The 25,983-nt window shown below is 51.8% G+C and overlaps 11 protein-coding genes across 11 annotated transcripts; 5 read left to right on the forward strand and 6 right to left on the reverse strand.

The window, feature by feature from the left end:
• Positions 1–652: 652 nt before the first annotated feature.
• Positions 653–2,522, forward strand: BJX68DRAFT_252331 (cytochrome P450; the record flags this gene model as incomplete). Its single annotated transcript, XM_071042540.1, has 9 exons — positions 653–668; positions 799–885; positions 944–995; positions 1,108–1,251; positions 1,307–1,538; positions 1,606–1,878; positions 1,963–1,998; positions 2,140–2,296; positions 2,383–2,522. 9 exons carry the CDS (start codon positions 653–655, stop codon positions 2,520–2,522), a joined length of 1,137 nt encoding a protein of 378 aa, XP_070904307.1.
• An 815-nt stretch (positions 2,523–3,337) lies between these two features.
• BJX68DRAFT_261814 (FAD-dependent oxidoreductase) lies at positions 3,338–4,715 on the forward strand (the record flags this gene model as incomplete). The annotated part of the gene is made up of 2 exons (XM_071044268.1): positions 3,338–4,324; positions 4,401–4,715. The coding sequence occupies 2 exons, from the start codon at positions 3,338–3,340 to the stop codon at positions 4,713–4,715; spliced, it is 1,302 nt and encodes a 433-aa protein (XP_070904308.1).
• A 919-nt stretch (positions 4,716–5,634) lies between these two features.
• Positions 5,635–6,472, reverse strand: BJX68DRAFT_261815 (SDR family NAD(P)-dependent oxidoreductase; the record flags this gene model as incomplete). Its single annotated transcript, XM_071044269.1, has 2 exons — positions 5,635–6,318; positions 6,380–6,472. 2 exons carry the CDS (start codon positions 6,470–6,472, stop codon positions 5,635–5,637), a joined length of 777 nt encoding a protein of 258 aa, XP_070904309.1.
• Positions 6,473–7,474: 1,002 nt separating this feature from the next.
• BJX68DRAFT_261816 (uncharacterized protein) lies at positions 7,475–7,891 on the forward strand (the record flags this gene model as incomplete). Its single annotated transcript, XM_071044270.1, has 1 exon — positions 7,475–7,891. One exon carries the CDS (start codon positions 7,475–7,477, stop codon positions 7,889–7,891), a length of 417 nt encoding a protein of 138 aa, XP_070904310.1.
• A 199-nt stretch (positions 7,892–8,090) lies between these two features.
• On the reverse strand, positions 8,091–10,747 carry BJX68DRAFT_261817 (SGNH/GDSL hydrolase family protein; the record flags this gene model as incomplete). The annotated part of the gene is made up of 10 exons (XM_071044271.1): positions 8,091–8,158; positions 8,282–8,751; positions 8,831–9,139; positions 9,237–9,361; positions 9,465–9,557; positions 9,610–9,679; positions 9,747–9,767; positions 9,848–10,121; positions 10,214–10,383; positions 10,494–10,747. The coding sequence occupies 10 exons, from the start codon at positions 10,745–10,747 to the stop codon at positions 8,091–8,093; spliced, it is 1,854 nt and encodes a 617-aa protein (XP_070904311.1).
• Positions 10,748–11,838: 1,091 nt separating this feature from the next.
• BJX68DRAFT_261818 (uncharacterized protein) lies at positions 11,839–12,753 on the forward strand (the record flags this gene model as incomplete). The annotated part of the gene is made up of 2 exons (XM_071044272.1): positions 11,839–12,501; positions 12,586–12,753. The coding sequence occupies 2 exons, from the start codon at positions 11,839–11,841 to the stop codon at positions 12,751–12,753; spliced, it is 831 nt and encodes a 276-aa protein (XP_070904312.1).
• A 556-nt stretch (positions 12,754–13,309) lies between these two features.
• BJX68DRAFT_261819 (Zn(II)2Cys6 transcription factor) lies at positions 13,310–14,689 on the reverse strand (the record flags this gene model as incomplete). The annotated part of the gene is made up of 1 exon (XM_071044273.1): positions 13,310–14,689. One exon carries the CDS (start codon positions 14,687–14,689, stop codon positions 13,310–13,312), a length of 1,380 nt encoding a protein of 459 aa, XP_070904313.1.
• A 215-nt stretch (positions 14,690–14,904) lies between these two features.
• BJX68DRAFT_276727 (SDR family oxidoreductase) lies at positions 14,905–15,975 on the reverse strand (the record flags this gene model as incomplete). Its single annotated transcript, XM_071048174.1, has 2 exons — positions 14,905–15,187; positions 15,245–15,975. The coding sequence occupies 2 exons, from the start codon at positions 15,973–15,975 to the stop codon at positions 14,905–14,907; spliced, it is 1,014 nt and encodes a 337-aa protein (XP_070904314.1).
• Positions 15,976–16,568: 593 nt separating this feature from the next.
• On the forward strand, positions 16,569–18,008 carry BJX68DRAFT_252334 (flavin-containing monooxygenase; the record flags this gene model as incomplete). Its single annotated transcript, XM_071042541.1, has 1 exon — positions 16,569–18,008. The coding sequence occupies one exon, from the start codon at positions 16,569–16,571 to the stop codon at positions 18,006–18,008; it is 1,440 nt and encodes a 479-aa protein (XP_070904315.1).
• A 1,035-nt stretch (positions 18,009–19,043) lies between these two features.
• Positions 19,044–20,006, reverse strand: BJX68DRAFT_261822 (NlpC/p60-like transpeptidase-domain-containing protein; the record flags this gene model as incomplete). Its single annotated transcript, XM_071044274.1, has 1 exon — positions 19,044–20,006. The coding sequence occupies one exon, from the start codon at positions 20,004–20,006 to the stop codon at positions 19,044–19,046; it is 963 nt and encodes a 320-aa protein (XP_070904316.1).
• An 847-nt stretch (positions 20,007–20,853) lies between these two features.
• BJX68DRAFT_261823 (serine hydrolase domain-containing protein) lies at positions 20,854–22,688 on the reverse strand (the record flags this gene model as incomplete). The annotated part of the gene is made up of 4 exons (XM_071044275.1): positions 20,854–21,676; positions 21,737–21,995; positions 22,048–22,170; positions 22,217–22,688. 4 exons carry the CDS (start codon positions 22,686–22,688, stop codon positions 20,854–20,856), a joined length of 1,677 nt encoding a protein of 558 aa, XP_070904317.1.
• Between the last annotated feature and the right edge of the window lie 3,295 nt (positions 22,689–25,983).

Consider the following 25,983-nt stretch of genomic DNA (forward strand, 5'->3'; position numbering starts at 1 on the left):
GGACTTTGGCTAAACTAGACGGAAGCTTAATGGCCTGTAGTTATGCATAAGATTCTGCCCCACAGACACGAGTCTTGGATCACAGTGGCGATCCGTAGCACTGAGATCATTGTAGAGCGAGCGGGAATACCATTGAATATGCAACCTAATGCTCTGCAAGCCTGATAGACTAATATCTTCTTCTATGGAGCCATAGCTCCTGACTAAGCGGCTGGTAAGGCGAAGATCTGGTACTAGCATCGTCTTTGCGACGGGTCCACTCTGAACGTGGAGAGGAGGACACGATAGTCGGTACCAGGGCTCGGGACTTATTATTTGTACGCCGCAGAGCGGTCAGAATCCGAACACTCGGACGGGAGACATGGTGAAGAACCGGCAGGCGCCTTCGGCTCCACATCCACAGGTATTTCCAACACATGGCGAGCTTGTACCTACTGTACGATTAGCATCCGATACTCGGGAATCGGTGTTTCAAAGTAGAAGCTCCGAGCAACCAGTATCCGTCCGATCCGATTGCTGCCCCAGCGCTGGCACGGCAAGCATACAAGGCCGGGAAGCTATTCTTTGCTTTTTTCTCTGCTGGAACCGGGGCTCTCTGCACACTCTCGCTTCACACGGACAGCTCTGGTAAACAGGAAATAGAGGCTTCATCATGGGAAACTTCGTTGGTACCACCACGCACGGAGATTTGGCTTTTGATCCCCGTTCCTGGGATACTGGCCATCATCTGACTCTCTCAGACAATCCGCGTCTTTTGCTATCTGTACTCCCACCCTCCCCGCAAGTTCCGTCCCCGAGAACCCGCTATCTCGAATACTTGGCTATACAAGGTCACCAAGCAGAGCTTTCCGGAGGGGATCTTCGAAAGGCTACATCCAGAATACAGTATGTGCCCAGTTACGCTCCGTATACCGTTCAATAAAGGACCCTTATCGAAACATAGACACAAATGCCCTACGCACCGGACCAATCGAGCTTCTCACCGACACCTCGCTGTACAAAGCCATCTACCATTAAACAACCCAATTCCTCAAGGACCCGACTTTCTACGATGCCTTCAAAACACCGCACACGGGCTTCGCATTAACTGACCCAAGTTGCACAAAGAGTGGCGCCGCATGCTCAACAATTCGTTCTCCACGCTGGTGTCTACAAATTAGAGCCTTTTGTCCACGAGAAGATGGCCATGCTTAAGAAGAAATTATATCGCCTGTGCGAGTCTGCGCTGATCCAGACCTACGAAGCATTCCGGCAGATCACTGCATTCCGCAATTTTCGTTTACAGACACTAACGGAGAAGATGTAGCCTCTTTACTACGGAAATTATTATGGAATTCGCCTTTGCAAGATCTGCTGAACCCATCGAGCAAAGCCCAAATGACTTCCGCTCCTGGTTCCTGAATCGCTCCGATGTAGCGTTCCAGGGCATCGGGGACATGCAGTATCGACCATGGCTACGGCATCTTTCCGGCCCCATTCCTGAGAGCCTACTTTGGATCATACGTCCAGAGATAGGGAAACTGCTTGATCTCCTGCAGGTGTGCCCATTCGCCAGCCAAACCCTGCACTTGCATGCAAGACGAGATGTTAACTTGCCAGACGCAGTTTGCCGAAGCCTCTTTGCGCTATTTCCAGAAGCGGAGCAAGATGCCCTCTCACCCGGTCGTATTTGAAAGCCTTGGAGGTATTACAGTCGATCAGAAAGTCACTGAAGGCATGGATATCCTGATTGCTGGCGCGGATACTACGGTGCCAACTCTGACAACGGGCTTCTTGCACATCCTGAAGAATCCAGAGATTAGACGCAAACTGCTCGAATCTCGGAGGCAGGCCTTCCCGTCAGCCACCGAACAGCCGTCGCTTCGTCAAGTGGAGAAGGTCGACCATTTGATACGTAGTCCTTCCCGTATTCTCCAAATATTGCGAGGAATAAGTTGCCTGATGTACCTTTCTTCTTCTTAGACTGCCTGCGTGAAAGAGTCGTTTCGCCTTGGAATAGTAGTACCGGGCAGACTTTACTGAGTCGTCCCCGACAATCTTCCGAGCCCCTCACAGTCGATGGCCAGATTGTCCCCACAGGGGTAAGTGCTTGATGATGCAGTGCGCTGACTGCTTGAAAGCTCATGCTAACTACCGCAGACCGTTATCTCCATGTCGGCATATTCCATGCACACGAGCACTGAGGCATGGGAGCCCGATGCGCGCGGGTTCTACTTACCTCTATGGCTGCGCCCGAATAAAAAGAGTCTGGTACAATATCTGTGTACCTTCTCTAAGGGGTCGCGGATATGTCTTGGTCAGAAGTAAGTCATTTGTTCAATCATAAACTTTGACAAATTGAATTGGCTATGCATTGGATGCGCTTTCTAATTCGCCTGGTAGTATCGCTCTGGCTGAAATTCGCTTGTGCTGGCTTATGTCTTTCGCAAGACCTTGGGTATGAAGATCCACCGCGCAGTGATCCCTTCACGTTGGCGTATCTGGAGCCGGGCGTTCTGCTGAAGATGACCAAGTGTCTTTGAGCTTTAGTGTGTCATCCCTCTTCATTTTCTAGAGAGACTGGTGCCGTACAAATTAGATGTGAGGTAGAATACCTGGTCCACATTGCGTAGTTTAAGCCTAGAGGAGTGGGAAGCCACGAAAGTAGACCGCGAACAGAGGTCCAGCACTACAACTTCCATAAGCACAATATACTCCTGCCCTCGAAAAGTATTAATCTTTAGTTCATATGTAATCTCTTAGCAACAGCGACTTTGTGCATTCTAGTCTCTAAAGTGAAGATACAGGGTGTGGGTAATACATGCCTGGTTCATCATCTCCATGATATTGGCTGCTGCACATTTATCTCCCCCGATCTATTTGGACTAATGGTGAGTCCTGAGACAACTGGGGCCCACGCTCCTAAATTGAAGTGAAAGAGATATCAAGCTCAGTTCCCTTCCTGCAACGCATGTTCTCGTATTTGTGACCATTCAATTGGTTACTAAAAGCTTACTGGTTGGCATCACGTTGCTTGTTCTCGTGTCATGGAAAAGATAATTGGATGCCTGAAGCTTAGTAGGGCGGCAAGTTCGTATTCGGACCATGGGACCAAGAGAATCCCCTCCGAGCGATATTGAACGTCCAAGTGCTTAAAAGACGCTCTCCATTATATGGCTCGCCCGAAGCTCGGACTCGTCATTTTGTGACCATTTTCGGCGACAGCCATAGAGTCTATAAATCAGCAGGCACCGTTTCCTGGCTGCACACCCAAGGCACACCCCCTCCTCCCATTTTCTTTTCCTCTCCGAAAGGGGTTTCAGCTATATCATTGTCCAGAGCAATCCAACAGGCAGCTATGACGAAGAAGAACATCATCATAATCGGCGGCGGGATGTGCGGCCTCGCCACAGCGATCTCGCTCTCGCAGAAATTCTCACAGACCTCACCAGATCTCGACCTCCTCGTAACTGTCTACGAGCTCCGCGACGCACCAAGTGCCCAGGGCGGGCCCGTCAATCTAACCCCAAAGGCTCTCCGCTGTCTAGACAAGCTCGGCGTGCTCGCGAAACTGCGCGAGATGAAAGCCGGCTGCCCCGTCGACGCGATTCAGCTGTTCTCCATGCGCACCGGTGTGCAGATCGCTGCGATCGATTATAATGGGCCTGACGGGACTGGGTTCTCTGGGTACAAGGGGTGGAGGGTCATGCGATGTGATCTCCTGAACGCAATGGTCGATGTCGCGGCGGGCAGTTCGGGAGTGGAAATACAGTTTGGGAAGCGGCTAACTGGGATTCGGGAGCAGGCGTCGGGGGAGGAAAGCGGTGGAGGAGGGGAGGTGCGTGTTGACTTTGCAGATGGGACGAGTGCAGTCGGCGACGTTGTGCTGGGCTGCGATGGGATCCATTCCGCGGTTCGGAGTCTCTTGGTCGAGCCGGACAGGCAGCCGTATTATTCGGGCATTGCGAATGCTTACGGGTTCGTGAAAAGGGAGGATGTCCTCCGTGGAGGGCACAGGCCATTTTTCAATGATTCGGCTCTGATTATGTCGCGATATGGCTCGGCCCTGACTACGTTCTGCGACTACGACCGGAGCTTGATCTATGTTGTGCTCTTGATACAAATGGCAGAGGCGAAATCGCGAGAAGGGTGGAGATCTGCAGCCGAAGATCAACAGGCGATACGGAGTGAAGGGCTACGGAGAACCAGGGACTCGGCTATTCCGGATCTTGAGAACATGATGGCCCAGGTTGAGGAGTGGACGCTTTATCCCGTGTACCTTCTCCCACCAAACGGAGTCTGGCATACGAACCGAGTACTCTTACTGGGGGATGCAGCACACGCTGTGAGATCTCCTCAATCATTTCAGTCTTTTGTTTCTTTTCCGAACCATGCTTACAACCGCTTCTTTGAGTGCATAGATGCCGCCCAAAGGCGAAAGTATCGGCCACGCCTTGGAAGATGCGATCAAAATTGCTAGTGTCCTCTCACATTACGACCTTGACTCGGTTGACGAGGCCTTTGGCTTTTACGAACAACTTCAACGGAAGAAGATCGAAGACGCGTTTCAGGTTTCCTCGACTGGCTGGAAGTCGAACCATGATATCGGTGCAATAGGCGCTCGCATTATGGAGTGGATAACTCCTCTATATTTGTGGTGGACGCGAGCGGCCATGGTGAGGGATTTCCTTGATGACCCAGATGATATCACGTTCTCGGCGCGTAGTACGTCTTGATGCTTTGGTGCAACTCTTTGCGTGTAATTCCTGTTGTCTGTGACGCCGCGATTGTCGGGCAAGACAGTAGTATCCAACGAAGTCTCCATTGAGAGACATGAGGTTACTGGTGATGCCAGGGCAGCGGAACCAGATCAGGACCATAACAGGACTCTTGAAATGCAGATCAAATTGACTTAACCTCAGCATCATGCTGTTCCCGCGAGCTTCAGCAGTCTCACTAGACACTGAGCTCCATAAACCAGGTCGCATGAATCTCTCAGCTAGGGCTCCGGATAGCCTCGGTTGAGTATTCGCCGTTAAGTAACCGTGTGGTTTCCCGGGTCGGTCACAGTGTCTCATCTAAGCTGATCTGTAGGGATCACCTGATGCGAGATCGACAGAGGGTTTTTCAATCAGCAACCGGAGTTCAGAAATTCTTATCAACAATATGTGTTTGATTTTGTTCCGGCGGAATCCCGAAGAGCGTTGTCATGGCGAGATAACTTTATCAAGACGCGAGAACAGGTGAATTGCCTTCCCCATGCCCAAGCAAGATATAGTCAGTGGACTTGTGCCTATAAAGTCCGTAGTCAGGACCCATATACATGTTACTCAGACACCAACACACATTCTGTCATGTGCAAGGAGCACTCCAAAGAACCTTAGCAAAGCATCATACTTCGATGACAAGTCTTACCTCCCATATCCGTTGTATCCTGCTCATACTATGGTTTCGAGAAGTGCCATTCCCAAGTAGCGAATAACCTTTCAGACAACCTCTTTTAGTAAATGCAATGTAAGGTAAGCAACGAGATATTATATACAACAAATTAATAGAGCTCTATGTGTGGAGAGAATCTAAAAATCAAGCCCGCCGTGCTATGTAAATCCCAATATCTACTCTATCACCCTTCGCGACCGAAAGAATGGCAAATATTTAGTTCATATGAAACCCTCCAGAAACAGAGATACACTCCCCAGAAACCCACCCACTCTCCTCCCCAGCCAAAAACACCACAACCCTCGCAATATCTTCCGGCATTCCAATCCTATTGCCCACCGCAGTCCCCTGCCTCATAAACTCCACCACCTCGGGTGGCAGATCATTCCGCAACATACTACTTTCCACAGGCCCCGGCTGCACGCAGTTCACCGTGTGCCCCTGGCCCTCCACTCCCAGCTCATAGGCGAGCGACCGCGTGAACCCCTCCAGCGCAGCCTTGGACGCGGAGTAGATTGAAAATCCGGCCGCCCCGCGACGCGCCGCGATGGAGCTGATGGTGATGATGCGACCCGGAGAGCGGAGGTAGGGTATTACCTCGCGCGTAAAGCGCATCGTCCCAGTGACGTTAACATCGAAAATGGAGGAGATATCCTCGTCGGAGCATTCGGTGAGTGGCTTGCAGAGGGCCACACCGGCGTTGTTGATCATGATGTCCAGCTTGTTGTCTTTTGTTGGGAAGGCCTCGAGGGTAGCTGCGATTATTCGCCGTGGGGCTTCTGGGTCGCGCAGATCTGCTTTGATCGCCGTTGCGCTGGAACCGTTTTCGAGGGCGGTGATTCGAGAGATGACGGCGTCCACGCCGGGCTTACTCGCGGGAGTAGTGTAGGTGAGAGCTACCTGCATTACTAGATTAGCCTGTGCTTGCAATGGCGTTCAGCATATATGTATGTATCCATACCTTGGCTCCATGCTTCGCGAGCTCGAAGGCGATTCCGGCGCCGATGCCTCGGGATGCGCCAGTCACGATGGCGACTTTTCCTGTTAGGCTCATGGCTTTATGTCTTGGGTAGGTTTGGATGTGTATTGCGTATGTTGGTTAGTGGTTAGAAACAAACATCGGATACGTGCTCTATTTATGATGAGGGTATGTCATCGCATATAACGTGATGATATGCGGTCTTAAGCTACCGATCCACCACCGAAAGTACTAAGTCAGAATCCTCTCGAAAGCAGGACGGGATGACCAGTAATGTCGCGAGACTTGCAGCTTGACTTGAATACGATGCTGAAGATGTGTTGGCGCGTACCTCGTATTTGGCGCCACCAAGGTGGATCCCGCGCTGGGGCTGTAACGTTATATCGTTATCTTCGTCAGCGCGCGACATACCGCTCGTTTATGCTCCCAGAGCGAATTGGTGACACTGGCTTAGCATACATTTTCATTAGAACCCAAACTCACGAGCCACGTACGAGGGCTGGCAATATGCGATGATTCCCCAAAGCGATGTCTGGTAGCAGTGGCTGCTTCTTTTGTTGGTCAAATACTACTATTAGATAACTTAGTTCTTTTGATTAGTCCAAATCAAAGAGCCTGGGGTACATAGCAGGCACAGCTTAGCATTCTGGTTAAGTATAAATACACGTCAGGCGCCTCACTCCATAACAACTCTAGCATTTATATGGGTGGATTTTCGACATACGGGACACCACGGACGCAAGAAACACCGCCAGTGTCCTGCCGTTTTTCTACCTGCCTTCTATCGAGCAGCTAGCCACCTCAATCGATAACCCCGGCACTGCCCTTGAATGGCCTGCTGCGCATCCACCGAATCCTCCAAAACTACGATCACTGGACGTGGGCATGGTACGTGAAGGGCATTTGGGAGAACTTCTCTCTGCGACAAGCCGGGTACAGCGGTTGAAATGGAACTGGTACTACCGTCCAAATCTCAAGGATAGTTAGGTCACTGACGTGATCAATCTCGACAAAATCACTGAAGATCTGTCCCGAGCCGCGACCCTTACAGAGTTGACCATCGGTGCCTCTGCAGGCATGTCCCGCGCAGAGCCCGAGTTGCCACCCCTCACAATAACCGGCATCGGAGCATTGCGCCGCCTGCACAACGTCAAACGATTGCAAGTCCCACTTCCATTCCTACTCGGTTTCCAGGCGGGTGAGCCCGGGACAACGCTTTCGAAAGTTCTTCCCAGGACCATCGAGGTGCTTACTATTACTGATGCGCTGTATTTTCAACCAGAGTGGAAATGGTCGGATGACGACCTTCTGGAGGCTATATCACTGTGGCTGGGGGATTGGCGGAAAACTACGCCGCATCTTAGACGGTTTCATCTATTGTTGGGTGCGGATCTTACGGAATGGGGTCCAGCGAAGCGACAGCAGCTCAAAGACTTGGGTCCCAAGGCCGGGGTTGAGATTGAGGCAACGGCAGCTGGTGGCTGGTGGGACTAGTATGCTCTCAACTCCTAACTAATTCTTTGCTCTGTACAGGCTAAACGGGTTAGAACGAGGACGAGCGCATGGAGCTCAGAGTTTCACACGGGGCCGTACTAGTAAAAGATAATTTTTTGGGATCCAGGCGATCCAAGCGGTTGGATTCATTCTTGGGTATAATAATCGGATTATGCAACAGGACACAGAGGATGTCAGTTTATTCTGCCCAGAATTCATATCGTAGACATCCAGCATCTCTCCAGCCCCCAACACCGCCATTATTGCCTGCGCAAGTGCCACCCAGTCATTAGCTTCGTGTACCATAATCCTAGTCGAGAGCAAAACGAGGCAGGGAGTGTGGATAGATCCGTCCACGGATGAAAGGAACAGGGGGCGCTCCAAACTTACAATTCCTCCAATTCTCCCAAAACATCTTCTGACACGTAACGTCCTCGCGCGGGTGCAGAGGAAACCTCGGTGACTGGTCATTTTGGGTCGTCTTACAACCCTCGTTCCACCGTATACGGAAATTCATCACGACCCCTGACTGCTCGGGCCTCCAAAACACCTCCTTCGAACCCGGCCCCATATTGTATAGCGTCGCTTCCTGATCCTGGCACAGCCACCTGGCCCAGTAGTTCAGGTTGTCCTCGTGCACGTCGTCGTGCCCGTCAAAAGCCGGTTTGCATTCCTGGGTGCCCAGCTCGAGCGGCGTGACCGGCGCCGGGGCTGGGATCAGCGGGCATGTTTGGAGGCTGAGGGTTTCGGGTGCTTCGGGCTTGGCGTTTCGCTTCGCGTTGTCGTTGGTCATATGGTAGAGGACGAGGTTTGCGATGATTTGGTGGCCGAGGATTTGGGGGTGGAAGACGCGCCCGTAGCTGTGATGGTTGCGATTATGCAAGTCAGTCAATGTTGTCCAAATTTTACCGTTTGCACACCCAGAACGATTGCGCTTACCCGTCTGGCAGAAAGCCCGGAACAGCGGCATCCTCCGGTACCTCGTCTATCAGGCCGTCTCTAACCTCTTGCACGCTGTCCGGGTAAATCAAGGGAATGTCCTCGGCCCCCGTCGGAGCCTCATCTGGGATCTCGACCTTGTCTTCGTGCACCAGCTCAGCCTCGGGATCCAGCAGCAGCGTGATCTGCGCGAGGGCATTCTGGTATCCCCCAAATGTACCCAGAATCTCCTGGTCATGAAGGTCTCGCTTCCAAGGGTTGGTGCCAAAGGGGTCGGACGTTTTGTGTTCGTAGAACATCAGCCCAGTCCTAGGAGTGGAAAGTTGGTTAGCCAGAGAACACCACCTTTCTGCGTCTTGTGTCTGTGCGTCAATGGTATAGCCATGGAGAAGGGGGCGGTGTTTACCGAGTGTTGCTGTCGCTGGCCGCCTCGTCAACACCGGGCACGCAATATCGCCCTTTGAACTCGCCGAAATACTGGTCATAGTTTACAAAGCGCACGTTTGGTCCCGCCCGAGTAGCGGCTTCTTCCTGTTGTCATACAAGGACCGGATTCGTCAGTGATTGCAGTGTGAACACCTCGCGTAACGAGGGGCGCTGTAGCGGAGGCAGTTGCAGCTTTGTGTATACTTACCAGCTTGGCGTTCACAGCGTCAACGAGGTCATTCATCCGCTTGCGGTGGTCTCTGGTGAGCATCGCTTTGTCCTGCCACCCATTGTATAGTCTCTGGACATCTGTTTAGTATCTAGCCTAAGGGAAGATTCTCGTATTGACTGACAAAGTACCAGACTGCCCAGGACACATTGTCGCATTCTGGAGACAGTTCTTCATCGAAGAACTTGGCGTACCTGCAATAGAGGCAGACAATCAGAAAACAAACCTCGTGAAAGCACCTGTATCTGAGTCGCGACTTACCCAGTGTAGTAAATCATCCCACTATGGTCAGGCACAACAGTTAGCCGCAACGAACGCAGAAAAAGAAAAAGAAAAACAATGGATGACCACACAACACTCACTCCTGGGCCAGTTTCCCCTTGGCAGCCTCGAGCACCTTGTCGATATTGCTGCTAAACTCGCTGCTGTCAATAAACGTCTGCGCAAGATCCAGCTGCCCGTCGCATCCTCGGCTCAGAACATCAGCGTCAACGAGCTCCGCCCATTTGTACTTCTGCCCCGTGAGCCACTGTTTGATCTCTTCTAGCTTCAGCAGGAGCGCTTGCGTTTTTGTTATAGTCGCCCACTGGAAGATGCACTGGTTCAGGATGTTGGAGAGCTCAAGGTCGTTGCCACCTGTGCGTGGAAAATGAAAGGCACGAGTTAGTTAGGATTAGGCCCTGACCATAAGAACACAAATCATCAAGTCCAACGTAGGCAGTCCATACCGATCGACAGCAATATGACCTGCTGATCGTTATCAATGGCCGGGATCTGCGTCTCCAGAACGTCCTTTGTCACAGCCCCCGAGCACGATTTGAACTGGAAGTTGCGCGTGCCTGGATCGCCCAGGCGCTCGTCCTGGTGGATGAGATATGGATATGCGTGGTCATAGCGACTGCAGGCGTAGTCTGTAGCCAGGAAATAGCGGCGCCCGTTAGCCAATGAAATATATATATATATGTCTACAAACCATGTCGGGAGGAAGGTTTCATGTCCAGGGCTTACACACCACTCTGATTGTCGGCGAACTGGAATACATTTCCCAGCCTGTCGCCGGCGCCGATACCAGCCGAGTAGGAATCGCCGATGGCCGCCAGTTTGGTGATCCAGGAAAGGTCTGCACTGTCCCAGGGTTCGTCATCGCGCCTTGCAAGTACCTGCGAAAAGGGTGCTGGGACTGTTGAGTTCTGGCTCTGTAAGAGACCTGGCAGAGCGTGGGTCTGTGCCAGGAGCAAAAGGAGGCTGATTAGAGAGCGCATCATCAACCCAGCAATAAACAAAACGAAAAGAAGGTAAGAAAGAGAACAAGGCAAAGAATGAGTGGAATTAGAGTATTTTGAAAGGAGAAGCGGACGACCAGAAAGAGTGACAATGTTCCCCAAAAGCCCCAAGACTCCCGCCCCTCACGATTTATATCTGTATGAGGAGGTTAGAGTAGAAGCTTTCGAGGAGGGAAGTTTGGGGCCCATAGATTTTCTTCTCAGTATACAGTTCTGACACGGATTCTTGTTCGTGCAATCAAACACAGGATCATCAGCTGCGCCCTGTGGAAGGATTGTGCATTTCTGGTCGTTTCAGGGACCCTCAGCCGCAGGGACCGTTCAGCTCGTATTGAGTCGGCGCTTCGATAGCACCAATCAGCCGCTGCCGTCGCGAGATTAAGATGACTAGGAGCCAATTCAGCCCCCAAGCCCCTTGATCTAGTGGTCTCCACAGCACGGCTCACATCAACGGTCGCTATTTATACCAAGCTTACTGGGCGGCGCCGACGGCCCCAGGATTTACAAGTTGCCAGCATCTAGCATTCGATAGGCTGTCATTGCTGCAACATTAAAACCTTGAGCAGCGAACTCAACTATGCGGGCTAGACCGCACAACAACACTCGACATGAAGATGCAGACTTGGGCGACTGGGATCGAAATCCTCAAAGCAGACAGGGCTGGAACGCCGAGCTCCTGGGCTTTACTGATCTGGAGACCAGACCTTTGGTGCAAATGTCCGAACATCTCAGCCGCCGGCGGCACAGCCTGCTCCTGTAATTTAAGCCAAGGAACCCCTGACAGGATCGCAATTTATCTTGGCCCCGATCGTCCTAGTTCAATCTGTGTGGTACCGTCGCAGCTGAATATAACTAAACAAAGCCCTCCATTACCCGATGAAAAGGCTGTGGGTAGAAGTGGTTAACATCGACTGAGAGCGCTTTTCAAACTCGCTCGACCGCATTGTCTGATATTCATTGTATGTCTGATTTATACATGCATCACGTATACCGTTGGTTATCTGACGGTTGACTTTTTTTATTCCCCCGCTGCAGTTGGCTAGCCATCAAGTCTATCAGTTCTCGCAACAATGCTGCTCCCATCCTTCTGGAATATCAGCCTCTTGGTCCTCGGGATCCTGAGCACATTCACCCCCATCCTCAATGCCTACGACCTCTCGCGGCCACTGCAAGCCCAGGGCCCCCTCGGCGTGACCCTCGACTATTCCCTGGCAATGCTCTGGCCGGAGGGAGTGAAACCCGAGGATACGAGCAGCCCTCGGCACTGGGCATTCAGCAGCCACCTCGTGTTCAACGAGCCCGTCGAGTCCATCACAGACGGGCAGCTGTGGAAGATTGCGCGCGACGCCGCGACGGAGATGGAGGCCGACCTGCGCCAGTACGGCATCTCGGCCAAGCGCATGCCGAGTGCGATGGGGATCCTGGCGTGGGATAAGCACATCATCCTTGCGTCTTCGCAGACGGGCCAGAAGTCGTTTACGTACGACTACAAGGATACGCCTGTCCTGCAGAGTCTGAGGCTCTGCCAGATCGCCTGGAGGGACGAGGCGCCGTCGGGCACTGACTCCGAGCACAGGACGCAGGGTAAGTGTGCTGAGCAGATTAGTGCGCACATGTACTATCTTCTTGGCTGGGAGCTGCCGCTGCAGGTCCAAAATGCAAGAGTTGGGGTCTGGGTCCGGAATGGGAAAGGGGAGTGGGGACAGCGCGATCCATGCGGTGATCCGAAGCGGGTAAGCAGCTCCAAGCACTGCATTGTGTGCATCTGGCTTTCTTTCGGGGCTTAGGGCATTGAGTTAACTGACACCCGACAACAGGATAGCTGGGGGTGTAATCTGTTCACCGTCGATCAGAGATGGACGGTATTGGGGAGTGATATCCACGAAGAAGCCTACGATGTGGCAACTCTTGCAGGAGGGATTGCGACGAGAAACCAGATCCAGCTGTGTTCGTCAATCAGGGAGGATTCGGCTCCACCGCTTTGAGGATTTGGATTCTCCGCAAATGGTCAGTGTGCGACTGAGGGGAGACGAGGGTCGCGTAGGAGATTGTTCCGGCAAGGGGGAACGTGTACCGAGTCCCTGAGCATGGAGTCTTGTCCAGAACAATGCCCCCTCAACTAGCCAGCTTCTCGTCTGAGCTGGAAATAAGCATTTGACGAATTTGACGATGGGCGAAGCGGTCAAACTCATGTGCTTATGTAAATATTGTGTACACTCCCGGTTATCTTAAAAAACCGTTCCAAGAGTCAAACCTGTCCATTCAGATGGTCTGCGCACGATATCCGCCTAGCGGGGCCAATTATGCCCATTATCCTCTTCCACCAGGGTTTTGTACGTAGCTGTCTGTTGAGCGATAAGATCGGTTTGGGGGTGCTTATTCGTGACGGGGGTTTCCATTCCAGTCCTATCAGTGCCGTGATACCTGGGCTCTGCCTACGTAGATGTAGCCTGTATCCCACTGGCTTATCGGTACACAATTGCAAGGTAAGGGAAATTCGCATCCATTGCGGTAGAAACCTGTGCAACTTTGATGAGTGGCTCACGGAAACGAGGGAAAGGTAGGGCCAGTTTTGACCAGATCGAGTAGCAAACCGTTGAAGCCGGCCCGCCGCTGTTCACAAACATATCCAGGAAAGGCCACCAGGCCATCCATACAGACTGGCCGAGCGCGGAGACATGTCGAGTTCTCCCACACGGTTATAACAGGGGTTGGAACCTCGAGCAAGGCGAGAAAGGTCGGGAATACCGAGTGTTGTAGTTTCGCTGAAGGTCCCGCAACAGCGGAGAACTGGGACCTTGCTTCTAGAATCTCTTCTGCAAGAGCTTTTGCGGTTGGGTCCTCCGTACCTAGAGGGTACCGAAGGCGATGGATGAGCAGCAAGGTTGCTGTCTTGTACATGGCGGCCTGTGTGCGCATTGACAGAACTTCGAGCGCGCTGTACTGCCCAAGGGCGAGACCGGATTCATCCGGTGTCCAGGCGCGGATCTGCTGCTCGATCCCATCAATGGTATCATCGTGTACCCGACAATCTTGTAGTTGAGAACTATAAACGCATAGGTCGTAGAGAGTTGGCAGCAAGGATGTGCAGATCCCCGCCACCCGATCAACCACCCCCTTCCGGCCCAGAACGGGCTTGATAACAGGGACTTCACGATGCAACAAACACCAGACGATATCCCAGAAGATCGGAGCGATCGAGATTGGTTCAAAGAACGGTACACGGGCAATCTCTGAGTACCAAGCATGAACCATCGAGAGAGTACACCGGAGGATTGATGCGGTGCCTGTTGGCATGATGAGCGAGTTGAAGGCCGCCAATGCCTGGCCAAGCATGAGGTATCCGAGTGCGTCATGTGTCTTGGTAATTTGGACATTGTGCAGTTTTCGCACAGACTCTGCACCACTCTTTATATCAATGTGCTCGACAGGAAGCAGCGCCAGCCGCGCCCACGCAAGGGAAGTTTCGAGGGCACGGAAGATTTCATCCAATAGCCCGGGCGACTGATGGCAGCAGTATTCGAGAGCCCGATGAAAATCTCCGGCGAACGTTGGGCCAAACATATAGATATCACTCAGGGAATCGATGTTGCTTGGCAATCTTGTTGGAGGAGGCAATTCATAGTGGATGGTGCCAACGCTGGCCAGCAGCTTAGGCGGGGACCCATCCTGGTCCCGTGATTCAGTAACCGGGCGCGGTGGCCGTGAGATGGCAAGGTCAAATACAACAAGCGAGCCCTTTGCAACCCCAGCGAGCTCTCGGTTTGGCGGACGACCTGCCCGAGGTTGTTGTCGCGAGGCGGTGCAGGCAACGGAGGATTTCTCGCAGCGCACGCAGGCGGCCGCGCCTGGACGAATCACACATCGTCTTTTCCTGGTGTAGCAAAGATCACAGGCCTTGTGTTGAGTTGGAAGCGGCATTGTTGCTGTCGGATTGTGAGAGATTTGGTGGGGCCAGAGGGCAGGAAGATGACAAGCTGGATGCAGGAGGAAATCAGGTCATCCCCGCAGCCGAGGCTCTCTACTGAGGGAGTGGATCTTGGGGCTGCGGAGGGTTTTTGCAGTTTTAGGACTAGCTGATCTCACTGGCCAAATAAATAGCTTTGCACTAATACGGACAAGGTATAAGCCAATAATCAGGCCCTTTTCCCCAACTCTTGCTCCGCGCGGCGCAGTCTCACAAAATTCTGCGACTGACGATCTCGCAACCGCTCCTGGATCCAGCTCGGCAGCCCTCGTAGCATTGAAGCAAACCCAAGTGACGAAGGCACAACCACCTGGCCGCCATTTCCCTTGACCAGCTGCTGGATGACCGCCTTTGACACCTTGTCTGGCGTCATGATCGGCTGTCCGAAGCGCGCCCGGTTTTCCACCAGGTCCCCAATCATAGGAGTCTGGACCCAGAGGGGGTGGATGATGCTATTTTCCCCCCAATCAACATTACTACTCCTCGGAATTTGGCTGGTGTGTACTCACCTCGTCCGCACCTTCTTTGACCCGTACCAGTGCTTGATTTCCTGCGTCAAGCTTTCATGGAAAGCGAGCGCCCCGGCTTTCGAGGCCCCGTAGTCGGCCATTTCACCCAGAGAAGTAAAACTCGCCATGCTCGCGATGGTAACGATATGCCCGTGATTGTTCTTGATCATGCTAGGAAGAAATTGCTTGACCGTCCAGAAATGCGACAATGTGTTTACCTCGAGTGTCAGGCGAATCTTCTCCTCAGGTTCGTCCAGGATAGTCCCTTGAAACCCAACTCCGGCGTTGTTGATGAGAACTGTTGGATGGCCATGCGCCCTGTAGACTTCTGCTGCCGCCTCCTTGATCGCGTCGGAGGAGGTGAGATCCACCTTGAAGAAGAACACATTGGATGGTAGGTGGAAATCAGGCTCCTGGATGTCGAAGATGATGATCATCTTCACGTTGAGCTTGACCAAGTCGAAGACAATCTGCTTGCCGATGCCACTGCTTCCTCCAGTCACGAGCACCAGCTCATTCTTCGGGTTCCATGGATGCGCCCTCACCCAGTTATTCTGTGCTCGTTGAGAAAGATAGCTGTTAACACTCCTTAGAAGCTGTACCGTTGCCACCAGAGCGAGGGCCTTGCGGACGAGTGGACGCGAAAGATAGACGTGAATACTAGGGGAAAGTTGTGAGAATAGCAGCTGAGCGTTATCGAAACAAGGCTGTAGAAGCTGATTGAGCGACATGTTGGATGGCACTGATGAGAACGACGGGTTGAAGGAGAAAGGAGGTCTCGAGCGGTCAACAGATATGCGGCACAGTACCTTGCCTCGTGTTCCTTATATAAACTTTGTGCCTCTCCTACGTTGGTCGGCTGCCCTCCCCGCATGCGGGTTCCTCGGCTCGCAAGGGTTCCTCGTTTCTGATCCACGTAGAAATGGAGATCCAACTCGTGGTGGGGATGCAGTTGCGGAGGGTTTTGGCTGAATGGAGGGTGCCCAGTGATCTGGATACTGGAAGGAGTATGCACTACGAATTGATATTCCGAGCTCTTGTTTTCCCCTCGATATGAGCGATTTAGGTTTAGAGGTTGAATGGCCTGTGTGCGGGGAAGGCTGCCCAGGTGGCGGAGGGTTTTTGCTCTCTCTGGCAAGCGTGGCTCTTACTCGGGTCCTGCAAAGTAAAAGATGCTTGATTGACCTCGGCACCCGCTATCAACGAGCAATGGACATATGTACCTTGTCCTTTCCTCAGTTAATGCGACCTACGTATATATATATCCAAGGTTCGACCAGTTCTGTCGGAAGAATGGGTCCACCACCATCTCCGTCACATCATCATGGATTCATCCTCGTTCGATTTTCTCATCATTGGCGCTGGAATTTCCGGCATCAATGCAGCGTATCGTCTACAAACCGAGTTCCCCGACCGTCGCTTCGCCATCCTCGAGGCACGTAACAACATTGGCGGCACTTGGGATCTCTTTCGTTACCCAGGCATCCGATCGGACTCTGACCTCTACACTTTTGGCCTGACATGGTACCCATGGAATCAGGCGAACCCGATCGCTGAAGGTGGGGATATCCTGAGGTACTTGGAAGACGCGGCAACCTCCCATAACATACGACAGCATATCCGTCTCAATCACCGTGTCAAGTCAGCGGACTGGGACGGCCGGCAGTGGAGCCTCGAGGTGCAGAATGAAGAGATCACTCACGAGTTGCGCGCCAACTTTATCATATTCGCAACGGGGTACTACGACTATCACACGCCCCTGCAGGCTACTATCCCCGGATTAGAGGACTTCCAAGGCACAGTTATCCATCCCCAATTCTGGCCCGAGGACTTCAACGCGGTCGGCAAGAAGATCGTCATCATCGGCAGCGGAGCTACAGCCGTGACACTTGTCCCATCGCTGGCCGAAGATGCGGAATCCGTCACGATGCTTCAACGGAGCCCGACGTATCTGGCCTCCGTCCCCAACCGTGGGAAACTCGACTCGGGATGGGCTCGTCTTCTTCCGAGATCTGCAATGTTTCGCCTCCGCCGACTGTGGTTCCTGGTCGTGCCGCAGCTGTTCTATGCCTTTTGTCGGAAATTCCCCAAGGCCACACGTTCCCTCCTACAGAAGGGAGTCAGAGCCCAGCTGCCACCGAATATGTCTATCGATCCACATTTCAAGCCTCGCTACAATCCCTGGGAGCAGCGCCTCTGCGCCTGCCCCGATGGCGACTTTTTCCGCGCGCTGAGCTCCACAAAAGCAAAAGTCGCAACAGGTGTAATTGACTACGTCGACGAAAGTGGAATCCAACTAGCTTCAGGCAAGAGGCTCGAGGCCGACACAATCATCACGGCAACAGGTCTCCGCCTCCAGCTCTTCGGCGGGATCCCCATTACTGTCAAGGGCGAGAAATTGGATGCCACTACTAAATATTCATGGAACGGACTCATGCTCCAAGACCTGCCAAACGCCATGATGATTCTAGGCTTCACCAACGCCTCTTGGACGCTGGGCGCGGATATTGCGATGCGGATTGTCTGTAGGGTAGTGAGGCATATATACCAGAGTGACTACGCGGCTGCTGTTCCTGTCGTCGAATCGGAAGAGAAGCTGGAGAATCATCCTATCATGAACCTCTCATCTACCTATGTGAAGCGTGCTGCCGCGGATCTGCCTAGGGCATCCACGCAGCGGCCCTGGGTGGCGCGCACTGGGTACTTTTCTGATCTGTTCTTTTCGCGATTTGGGGATATTAAGAAAGGGCTCGTTTTTTCGTGACCCGGACGGAGTGGGAGTGGCCGAGTCAGCATGTATTCAGAGATTGTTATTACCGAGCCGTGTTTAGTAATATTGAAAGCCATGTCGTAATCCCTTCTTAAAAATAGCGTATTTGTCTTGATACGTTTCCTCGCGTACTGTCTACACAGGAGCATACCACTTTTTCGCCGGCGTGAACTTCACACCTTCATAGTGCATCCACTGGTCCGGGATATGAGGGGTTGTACTTGGATACCAAGAGGCCTCCTGCCCCAGCGGGCCCATTCCAGCGGTAGGTGATGGGTGTAGGACGATATATAGGGCTTATTGAACGCATTTCTCGCATACATTCCTATAATCCGCATTCTGGACTCTGGAGTAATAGTAGAGATACATGATTACTCGTAGTTAAACAGCGCTTTTCCTCAAAGAGAAAATAAAAAGATGAAAAAAAAAGAACGTTTAGTTTGGTGACATGCTGTTATCTGAGTGATCTTCCTCGTGGGTACCGTACCAGAGCAGATTGAATATTCTCATGAGCCCAATCACCTTAAGGTGAGAGGGGATTGCCCTGCCTAGAGGATCGAAAGAATCGAAAGAATCGCTATAATCCACGTCTGTGACCATCTTCCACCTGATCCTAGGAAATGGTACCCTCCACGCCGGAAGTCGGCTGGTCGTCGCCGGCCGGAAGCCACCAGGTACTATTAGTAGTAAAAACGGCTTGAGCGGAGGGAGCTTCCACCTGGATCCTTTATTCGGCACGTTGGAGATATTTCGTCTAGTCTATCGAGAGACTGATGGGTGGAGATACACTTAGGGCGAGATTTCTGGTGGCTGTTTCATGAATTCAAGGCCTCACTAAAGGCAGGAGTGTACTGGAGGCAGCGTTCCTTACTTGTCTAACATTATTCTTCCTATGATACTCCTGTTACATACTTGCTAATGTTCTCTCTTAACCATTCCACTGGCGTTATAAGTGCCCCTGCAAGGAAGCACTAACGTGGAGGTGATAGCCACTCGACCGCCAGTCTGAACTGCTTACTTTGACAACAATTAGCTTTCCAACCGCTTGAGGCTATTCACCAACTGCGCCTCAAGCTCAATAAACCCCTCCAGTATCATACAAACTTCCTCCCAATTCCCCTGCATAGCCGGATACTGTGCCTTGCCAGCCAAGGCCGCCTGTTTCTCCATGATCTCCGCGGCATCTACGAGCCCGGCTTCCACCAAGAAGTCCCTCGCGTCCAAGTACCGCCTGGCTGCAAGTGGGAAGGTGAATGGCGCTAGCTCATTCAGGACAGTAAGCACCGAATTCTGCACGGCCTCTCGCGTGCGTTCCAGAGCCGCGACTCCGCTAACCGAGCCTGGAACAACCATAACATGGTTCCTGATCTGCCCGGCGAGGATCCCGACCGTGCGAGCGATCATCTCTGTGCGCGGAACGTCCTTGACATGGCGGAAGTGCGAGCGGAACACGAATGGCTGCTCATTATACTCGACACCTTCGGCATGCCACGCGTCAATGAAATTCCCCTTTGGTATATGCACTGCTGGATATCCCGCCGGGTCATGAAGGAGAATCGTTCCGTGTTTATCATCAATCCCCATAACCACAACAAAGTGATCCGCCCCATTCAGCTCCGTGTGTCCCGGGTAGTAGGTGAGATGGCCCATGTTAAGCGGGCCAGCTAAAACAGGCCCGCCGTCTGTGAGTGCAGCACGCAATGCCGAGAGAGCGGATTCAGCATCGCCGCCCCGATGCTCAGTACACTCCCATCCCAGTGTCTCAATTGCCATTCGGAGCCCCGCGTCTGGGTCGGTGCATGGGTTGCTGAAGAAGGAAACGGGGCCGGTGTCGAGGTTGATGAAGAGCTTGCCGAAGGGCATCGTTGTCAGGCACTCGATGAATCCGGACGATGGGATTGAGCGCGGATCCGGGGCCAAGGCTTGGAGGATCATGTATAGGCTGTGTGCGTAGCAGTAGGGGCCACTGCCTGTGTAAGAGAGCATCGTCATTGCTGTCTGCTTGTTGGGCTTGGGTATGTGGGGACTGTATTCAAATATTGGGTAATAATGGGTATAAAGTTCAATGTATTTAGGCAGCAGGATGTTGGACTTGGCAGAGAACTTAGTATATTTCAGTATATTTGGGACTCTGGGCGACAGCGCAACCTCTGTGTAATACTGCGCACAGACTTGATGTCAGAGTCAACTGAAGAGTCAGAGCTAGCAAAGCCTCCGGGTCAAAAACCAATAGCTTTATACCAAGAAGTAGGTGGCATCCTCGGACCCGTTCAGAACGTCCGACGCCGTCCTGAACAATGGGATACGAACGCCCTCCGCTGCTTCCGATTTCCAGGACCTTGGCAACCACACCTTTGAAGAAAGGACGAGCGAGCTACCTGATCGAGTTAGGCACCGTTTTCTTGGATTGTGCTGAGAGTCTAAGAATAGTTGCTATACGAGTTAAACTTGACTCTTACCTCCTCGACTCGGGCCGCGGCCCTGGAATTGCACTTTACGTCCGGGAAATCGCCAGGTCTTTTACGACCAGAGATCGTGGAAGAGCACATAGAGTAGGGAATGATAGGCCTCGCTAATCGTGAGGGTAGAACATTCACAATACTGTCCGATAGCGAGAAGCGCTACGGAATCAAGGTCTACTGCCCGGGCTGCAAGCAGTGCAGCCACCGATAGGTGGTTACCAGTATTCATATCCCTTTCTGTGCTTCCATTCTTGGAGAGTGAGTGTAAATTACTAAACTCCAAATCCTTGCATGAAATTGTCTCTAAAGCAAAAAGATGTTAGAACTGCAGAAACATATAGCTTGGCTGCGAACTCGGGTAGGCCAAGATCATGCATCTACTTCTTCACGTAGCTCTCCCTCAGAGCAGGAACCTCCAGAGTCTCGATAGCGCCATCCAAGGCCATGTGGAAAACCACCTCGTCCAGTCTACGCTTTCCATAGTGGAACTGGTCAATCCGGTACCAAGCCATGCAAGCGCTGCCCCGGAGCAAGCCGCGCTGGTTGGCCTCCTGTGTTTCTTCGGCTTCTTGTGCGGTAAAACCGACGTACCAACGATCGTCCACGCCAGTAGGGTAGAACCGGATATCCGCGGGTAGAGCATCCTGAGCAGACGAACCGCCGAACAGCGCAACAGCCAATGATTTGCGCATGTCCAGATCACCCTTGCTCCAGCGGGTTACCTTTAGGCCAGGGCCATCATCCACAGCCAATTCGATGACAGATAATTGATCCCCCCACTCCGAAGCATATGTCCCCGCATACTGCTCAATCGCCTGGTCCCGCGCCAACTGATCGACAGCCGGAACCAAGACAGCTTGAACAGTATCCAAAAGCAACGGGACAACAGTCGGTGCGTCAGGTCCAGCACCCAGAATCGTGACGCCAAGGTTATACTCTGGGACAATCACCAGATACGAAGACGAAAACCCGGGCACGTCGCCGCTCTTGGTGTAGTGGTCGATTGGGCGGGCGTCATTGGGAAGTAGCGTGGTGGGTCGGAAGATCTCCCAGGGGGCTCCGACCGAGTTGTCTAGTTGGGACGTGAATGCGGCGGGCTTGAACCATTGATTCGTCTTTGCGCGGGGTAGGAGTTGGTTGGTTAGGATTGCGCGAATAAAGGTGCTGAGGTCGTTTGGGGTCGAGTAGAGACCGGCTGTCCTGCGGGGTGATAGCTCTGTTAGCATTTGGCGTCGCATCGATTCAAGACTGGGAACGAACATGAGATAGTATGCCCAGTCAACATCAACCCAGAACGCGCCCTCGCTGGGAATGATCATGCGAGCAGGGTCCGGGCGAAACATGGTGGTGTCATTGAGGCCTAAGGGGTCCAGAATGGATCTCTTCAAGACTTGCTCGTACGTCAAGCCGATAACGTCTTCCAGGGCGTATCCCAGTAGGATATATGCGAGGTCGGAGTATGCTGCACGATCTCCAACGGCGCCAGTGAAGGTGAATTCTGGAAACGAGGTGAAGAATTCTAGATTACCCTTAGCATGTTTCACGATCTGATGGGGCCTGGGACAACATACCTTCACGAGTGCACATTCGCAGACCGGGCGCCAGGGAGCACGGAGGAATATCTGAAGGTTGCAGTTCCGGGAACCCAAGTTCAACGAGATCTGGGGCGTTTAAGGCATTATCAAAGGTATATCCTTCCTTAGGTTAGTAAGTCTTTTGCAGATATACGCGGCAACATACCATTTCGTGGAATAGCCGCAATTTGACTGGTCAGGAGACGGAGAGTGACATCCTCCCAGTCCGAGTTATTCAGCTCCTGGACATACTTACCAATGGGGTCATCTAGGTTCATTCTGTCCTCCAACAAAACAGCGAGAACGGTAAAGACCTTGGTAATACTCGCAATTGCATAAACAGTGTCGTCTTCCACATTTTGAACACCAGACTCGTTCTTCATGGGGGCAGTATGATGATAGGTGAAGAAGGTCTCTTCTGCTGAAGTCGCCATGACAGAGAATGAGTTACTGGTGCTATTCCATCCATCCTCTACCGCACCCTGGATAAATTCATCTAGTGTCCGTGTCAGATTGGACCAGTCGTAGTCTCGAGGTATATGCGGTGGAGGCAATACAGGCCCTGTGGGCGGGCAGATGGAAGAGCCTGAGACGATGAGCCCATAGGAAATCAGAGTAAACAAAGACAGCAATTTCATCCTGAACGACATATCCGGTTTATTTGATTAGACCTGGTGGCTCCGTAGCAACGTTTTTATACCTATCTACGGCCGTCTATCGTCAGCTTGCCATCGTAGGCAGCCGCAATCACGATGCCGAGCATGTTCAAAGATAATACGGCCAAGCGTTGAGACGAATACGAAACACTGAATCGGGGAGTGATACCAGGGATTGGATCTCCTAAGAAGAGGATCTGCATCAGACTCGGTCGTGTGCTCGGAATGCGGACACGGACGGCAAGCCGGACTCGGGCACCAACGTAGTCCGTACCGACAGGCAGCGATGAATACTTCTTTACCGAATCAACTGAAGATATAGAGCAATCTATGCCGAATATCGCTAGGGCAGCTGGAAACAGGTACTTACTCTTGTTGTCCTTTCATATGTGGTTTTCCAAAGGTGCTACGGTTAACTTTATATCATGGTAAGCGAAGAATATATCTACTGTACAACAATAGTATGGGAACAATAGACCAATCTCTAAATGTTGCGGTCTTTATACACGATATGGGATAATAGAATAAATGATAGCTATTATTGCTATATAAAGTGCTTTCGGAGTGTGATGTAACGGCCACATATATTTAACCGTACTAAAGAGCCGCCAAGTCTCCCGGGCAGTTCATCCGTCGGAATCACCCACTGGTTGGGGATATATACTTACTTGGTTCTGCAGACGAAAAGCTCCAATATTTGAAGGCAAAACATGGCTCCAAACAATCGATTTCCCTGCAGAAAGCGGAAAAAACTCTAGATAAATGTCCTTACATTCATCCAGTAGCAAAATATCGAGAGATGTACGGTGGCGCGCTAGGACAGCCTCCTATGAGCCAGGTGAGGTCAAGCTGCATCTTCCAAATTACACTCTTCAAGGAGATTCACAGTTTCATTGACCCATTGAAGATCCTGCAGATCACCCGCGGATCAAAATGACCTGTTGCTGTTCGAAGCCCCGCTTATCGCCCCTTCGTCTTCCACGGAAAGTTTTAGCACACAAGGCTTCTTTCATGTCATCTGGCTATATTTAGCAGTTAGCTAGCTAAATAGCTTCATCATTCCAACAGACATCTGAATGCATGCATCATAGTTGACTATGGCTGAGTTCCCTGGTCAGTTGCAGACAATGGAAGCAAGCAACAGCCTAACAGGGCAATGACTCCATGCGATCTGCCATGTTGATTGCGGCGATCTTCCTGCAAGAGTTACTGGAACAATGACGTTGACAACGGAGAAATCGGTGGGTGAAATCATAAGAACCCACCCCTTTGCTTGAGCTCTTCCTCAAACTGCAGAAAACGCCACTGCCCTTCATATATTCCTAATTATTTAACACCCACTATGAAAACATCAATCATTTATCTAATATCCTCCGCCTGTCTCGTTTCCAGTACACCGGTTCCGGACAATGACGCCGGCCTGCTCGTGTCAAGACAGGAGGGAGGATGTATAAACCGTGATGATGCGCGCCGCGCCGCACACGATGCAGGATGTTACAACGTTTGTGATGATAATCAGCAAGGCACCTGGTGCAACATCTATGGATGCAATTGCGAGTGGGGATGTGTGGGCCGGATAGAATTGGAGGTCATAGGAGTGAAATTGAAGGTCTTCTCATTCTAAATGTGAAGAGAGAAAGTACAATATTTAGATACAGTAGGAAAAAGTGAACGAGACTAAGCCCAAATAGGAAAGAGAGGCTAGTTGACTTCTACATCGGCAAATGGCTCTAATCGCTGAACCTTCCGCTTTGGGCGGGCGAGCGATCTGCTCGGCTGAGTTGTCGTATTGGATCATGGCCGGGAGGGCCTTCTGGCTGAAAGGATGCAACGTCCCCACTGGAGAGTACTCCGGAGTAGTCTGGAGAGTGGCGTGTCCACCAGTGTCCAGCATCCCCTGAGATTGAAGATGTGAGTAATCGTCGACAATGCGACTTCAGGAGAAGACAGAATACTGATACTACCATGATTTAGTACTAGGATCCTAGATATCTGGAGGATAATCGGGCTCCAGGGCTCCACTGCCATCGACAATCCCGATGAGTGGGAGGCCTCTTCGATCTGTGCCTGGTAGCAAGGAGCTCTTCTGAGTTGACTTCCCCTGGTGGTGGTCGAGGATGTTTCATAGAGAGTCATCCACGAACCTTCGAAAAGTTGAAACAAAATCTGCTGGAGGTCAGCACAGGGCAATCAGTGGACACTATTTTCTAGTTATGTTCGCCAGCGGGGTCCCTTGTAGAATTTGGTACGGGTGTATTCAATTAGCTCCAACACATAAAGTACTCAGAGGGCTCTAAGACCAGACATGTTATTCTGTGAGTTCCTCCATACCTTATGTTTTGACTAGGTAGCGATGATGGTTGATTCTCGTCCTCTACCATGTGCTTGCTGTGCTTGGTTTGGAGATGACGGATCTGGTTGTAGATCTTCCGATATATATAAGTGGTATGACAAGAATTATTAATAGCACTGCGAACCAACGGAATTGTTGACAGAAAATGGCCAGCCTGAGTACATGTCGTCTCTCAGCGCATGGCTCGAAGTTCTGTCGACTGTTGTTTATATTCGTCTCCACCCAACATGTGCCATAACCACTCAAGCCTCAGAACGCAATCGCGTCTCCATCACTCTCCCTGACCCGGTGTCTTATCGTTCCAAGTATCTCAACAGACACGCTCTAAATCGTACTCTAGTATTATTCGCCCTTCACGATCCATCGCGCTTGCCTGAGCTGGATCTCGACCTAGCGCCACAATCCAACGGGGACGCAGTACACATGAGTCAGTACTAGGGCTAAGGGAAGAAAATAAAGACGCAAGGAAAAATCGGGTGGAACTTTCAGGATTAGTCGAGGCTCCTAGGCTTCTCAGAAATGGCTGTTTACTTTGGCACGGTCAGTCTTAGCAACGTTCAACCGGGGCAGCTGGTCGTCGTTTGAGGCGCCGCGGGTGGCGCAAGATTCATTGACGGTTGGGCAAATCGCCAAGATGCGCGAGGCGTTAGTGTTGATCCTACAAGCACAGACTAGGAATGTGGCTGGCGAGTTGACGAACTGGTGGACGACTGGCACGCTCACTTTGCGGAGAAATCCGCGCGCCACATCAGACAACAAAGCTGATCGACGTTTTGTTCGATATGGTGGGTGATACTATGGAGTATTTGAATCCAAACTATCGACCACTAAGTCGCGCAAAGCCGCACGCAAGGTTTCTTTTGTGGGGTTGTGAAGCATAATTGGTGCAATGAGATTCATTGAGAGACGAAGTGGGTTGGATAC

Source organism: Aspergillus pseudodeflectus (genome assembly GCF_044049435.1).
Source record: "Aspergillus pseudodeflectus strain CBS 756.74 chromosome Unknown BJX68scaffold_3, whole genome shotgun sequence".
In the NCBI taxonomy this organism is placed as follows: domain Eukaryota; kingdom Fungi; phylum Ascomycota; class Eurotiomycetes; order Eurotiales; family Aspergillaceae; genus Aspergillus; species Aspergillus pseudodeflectus.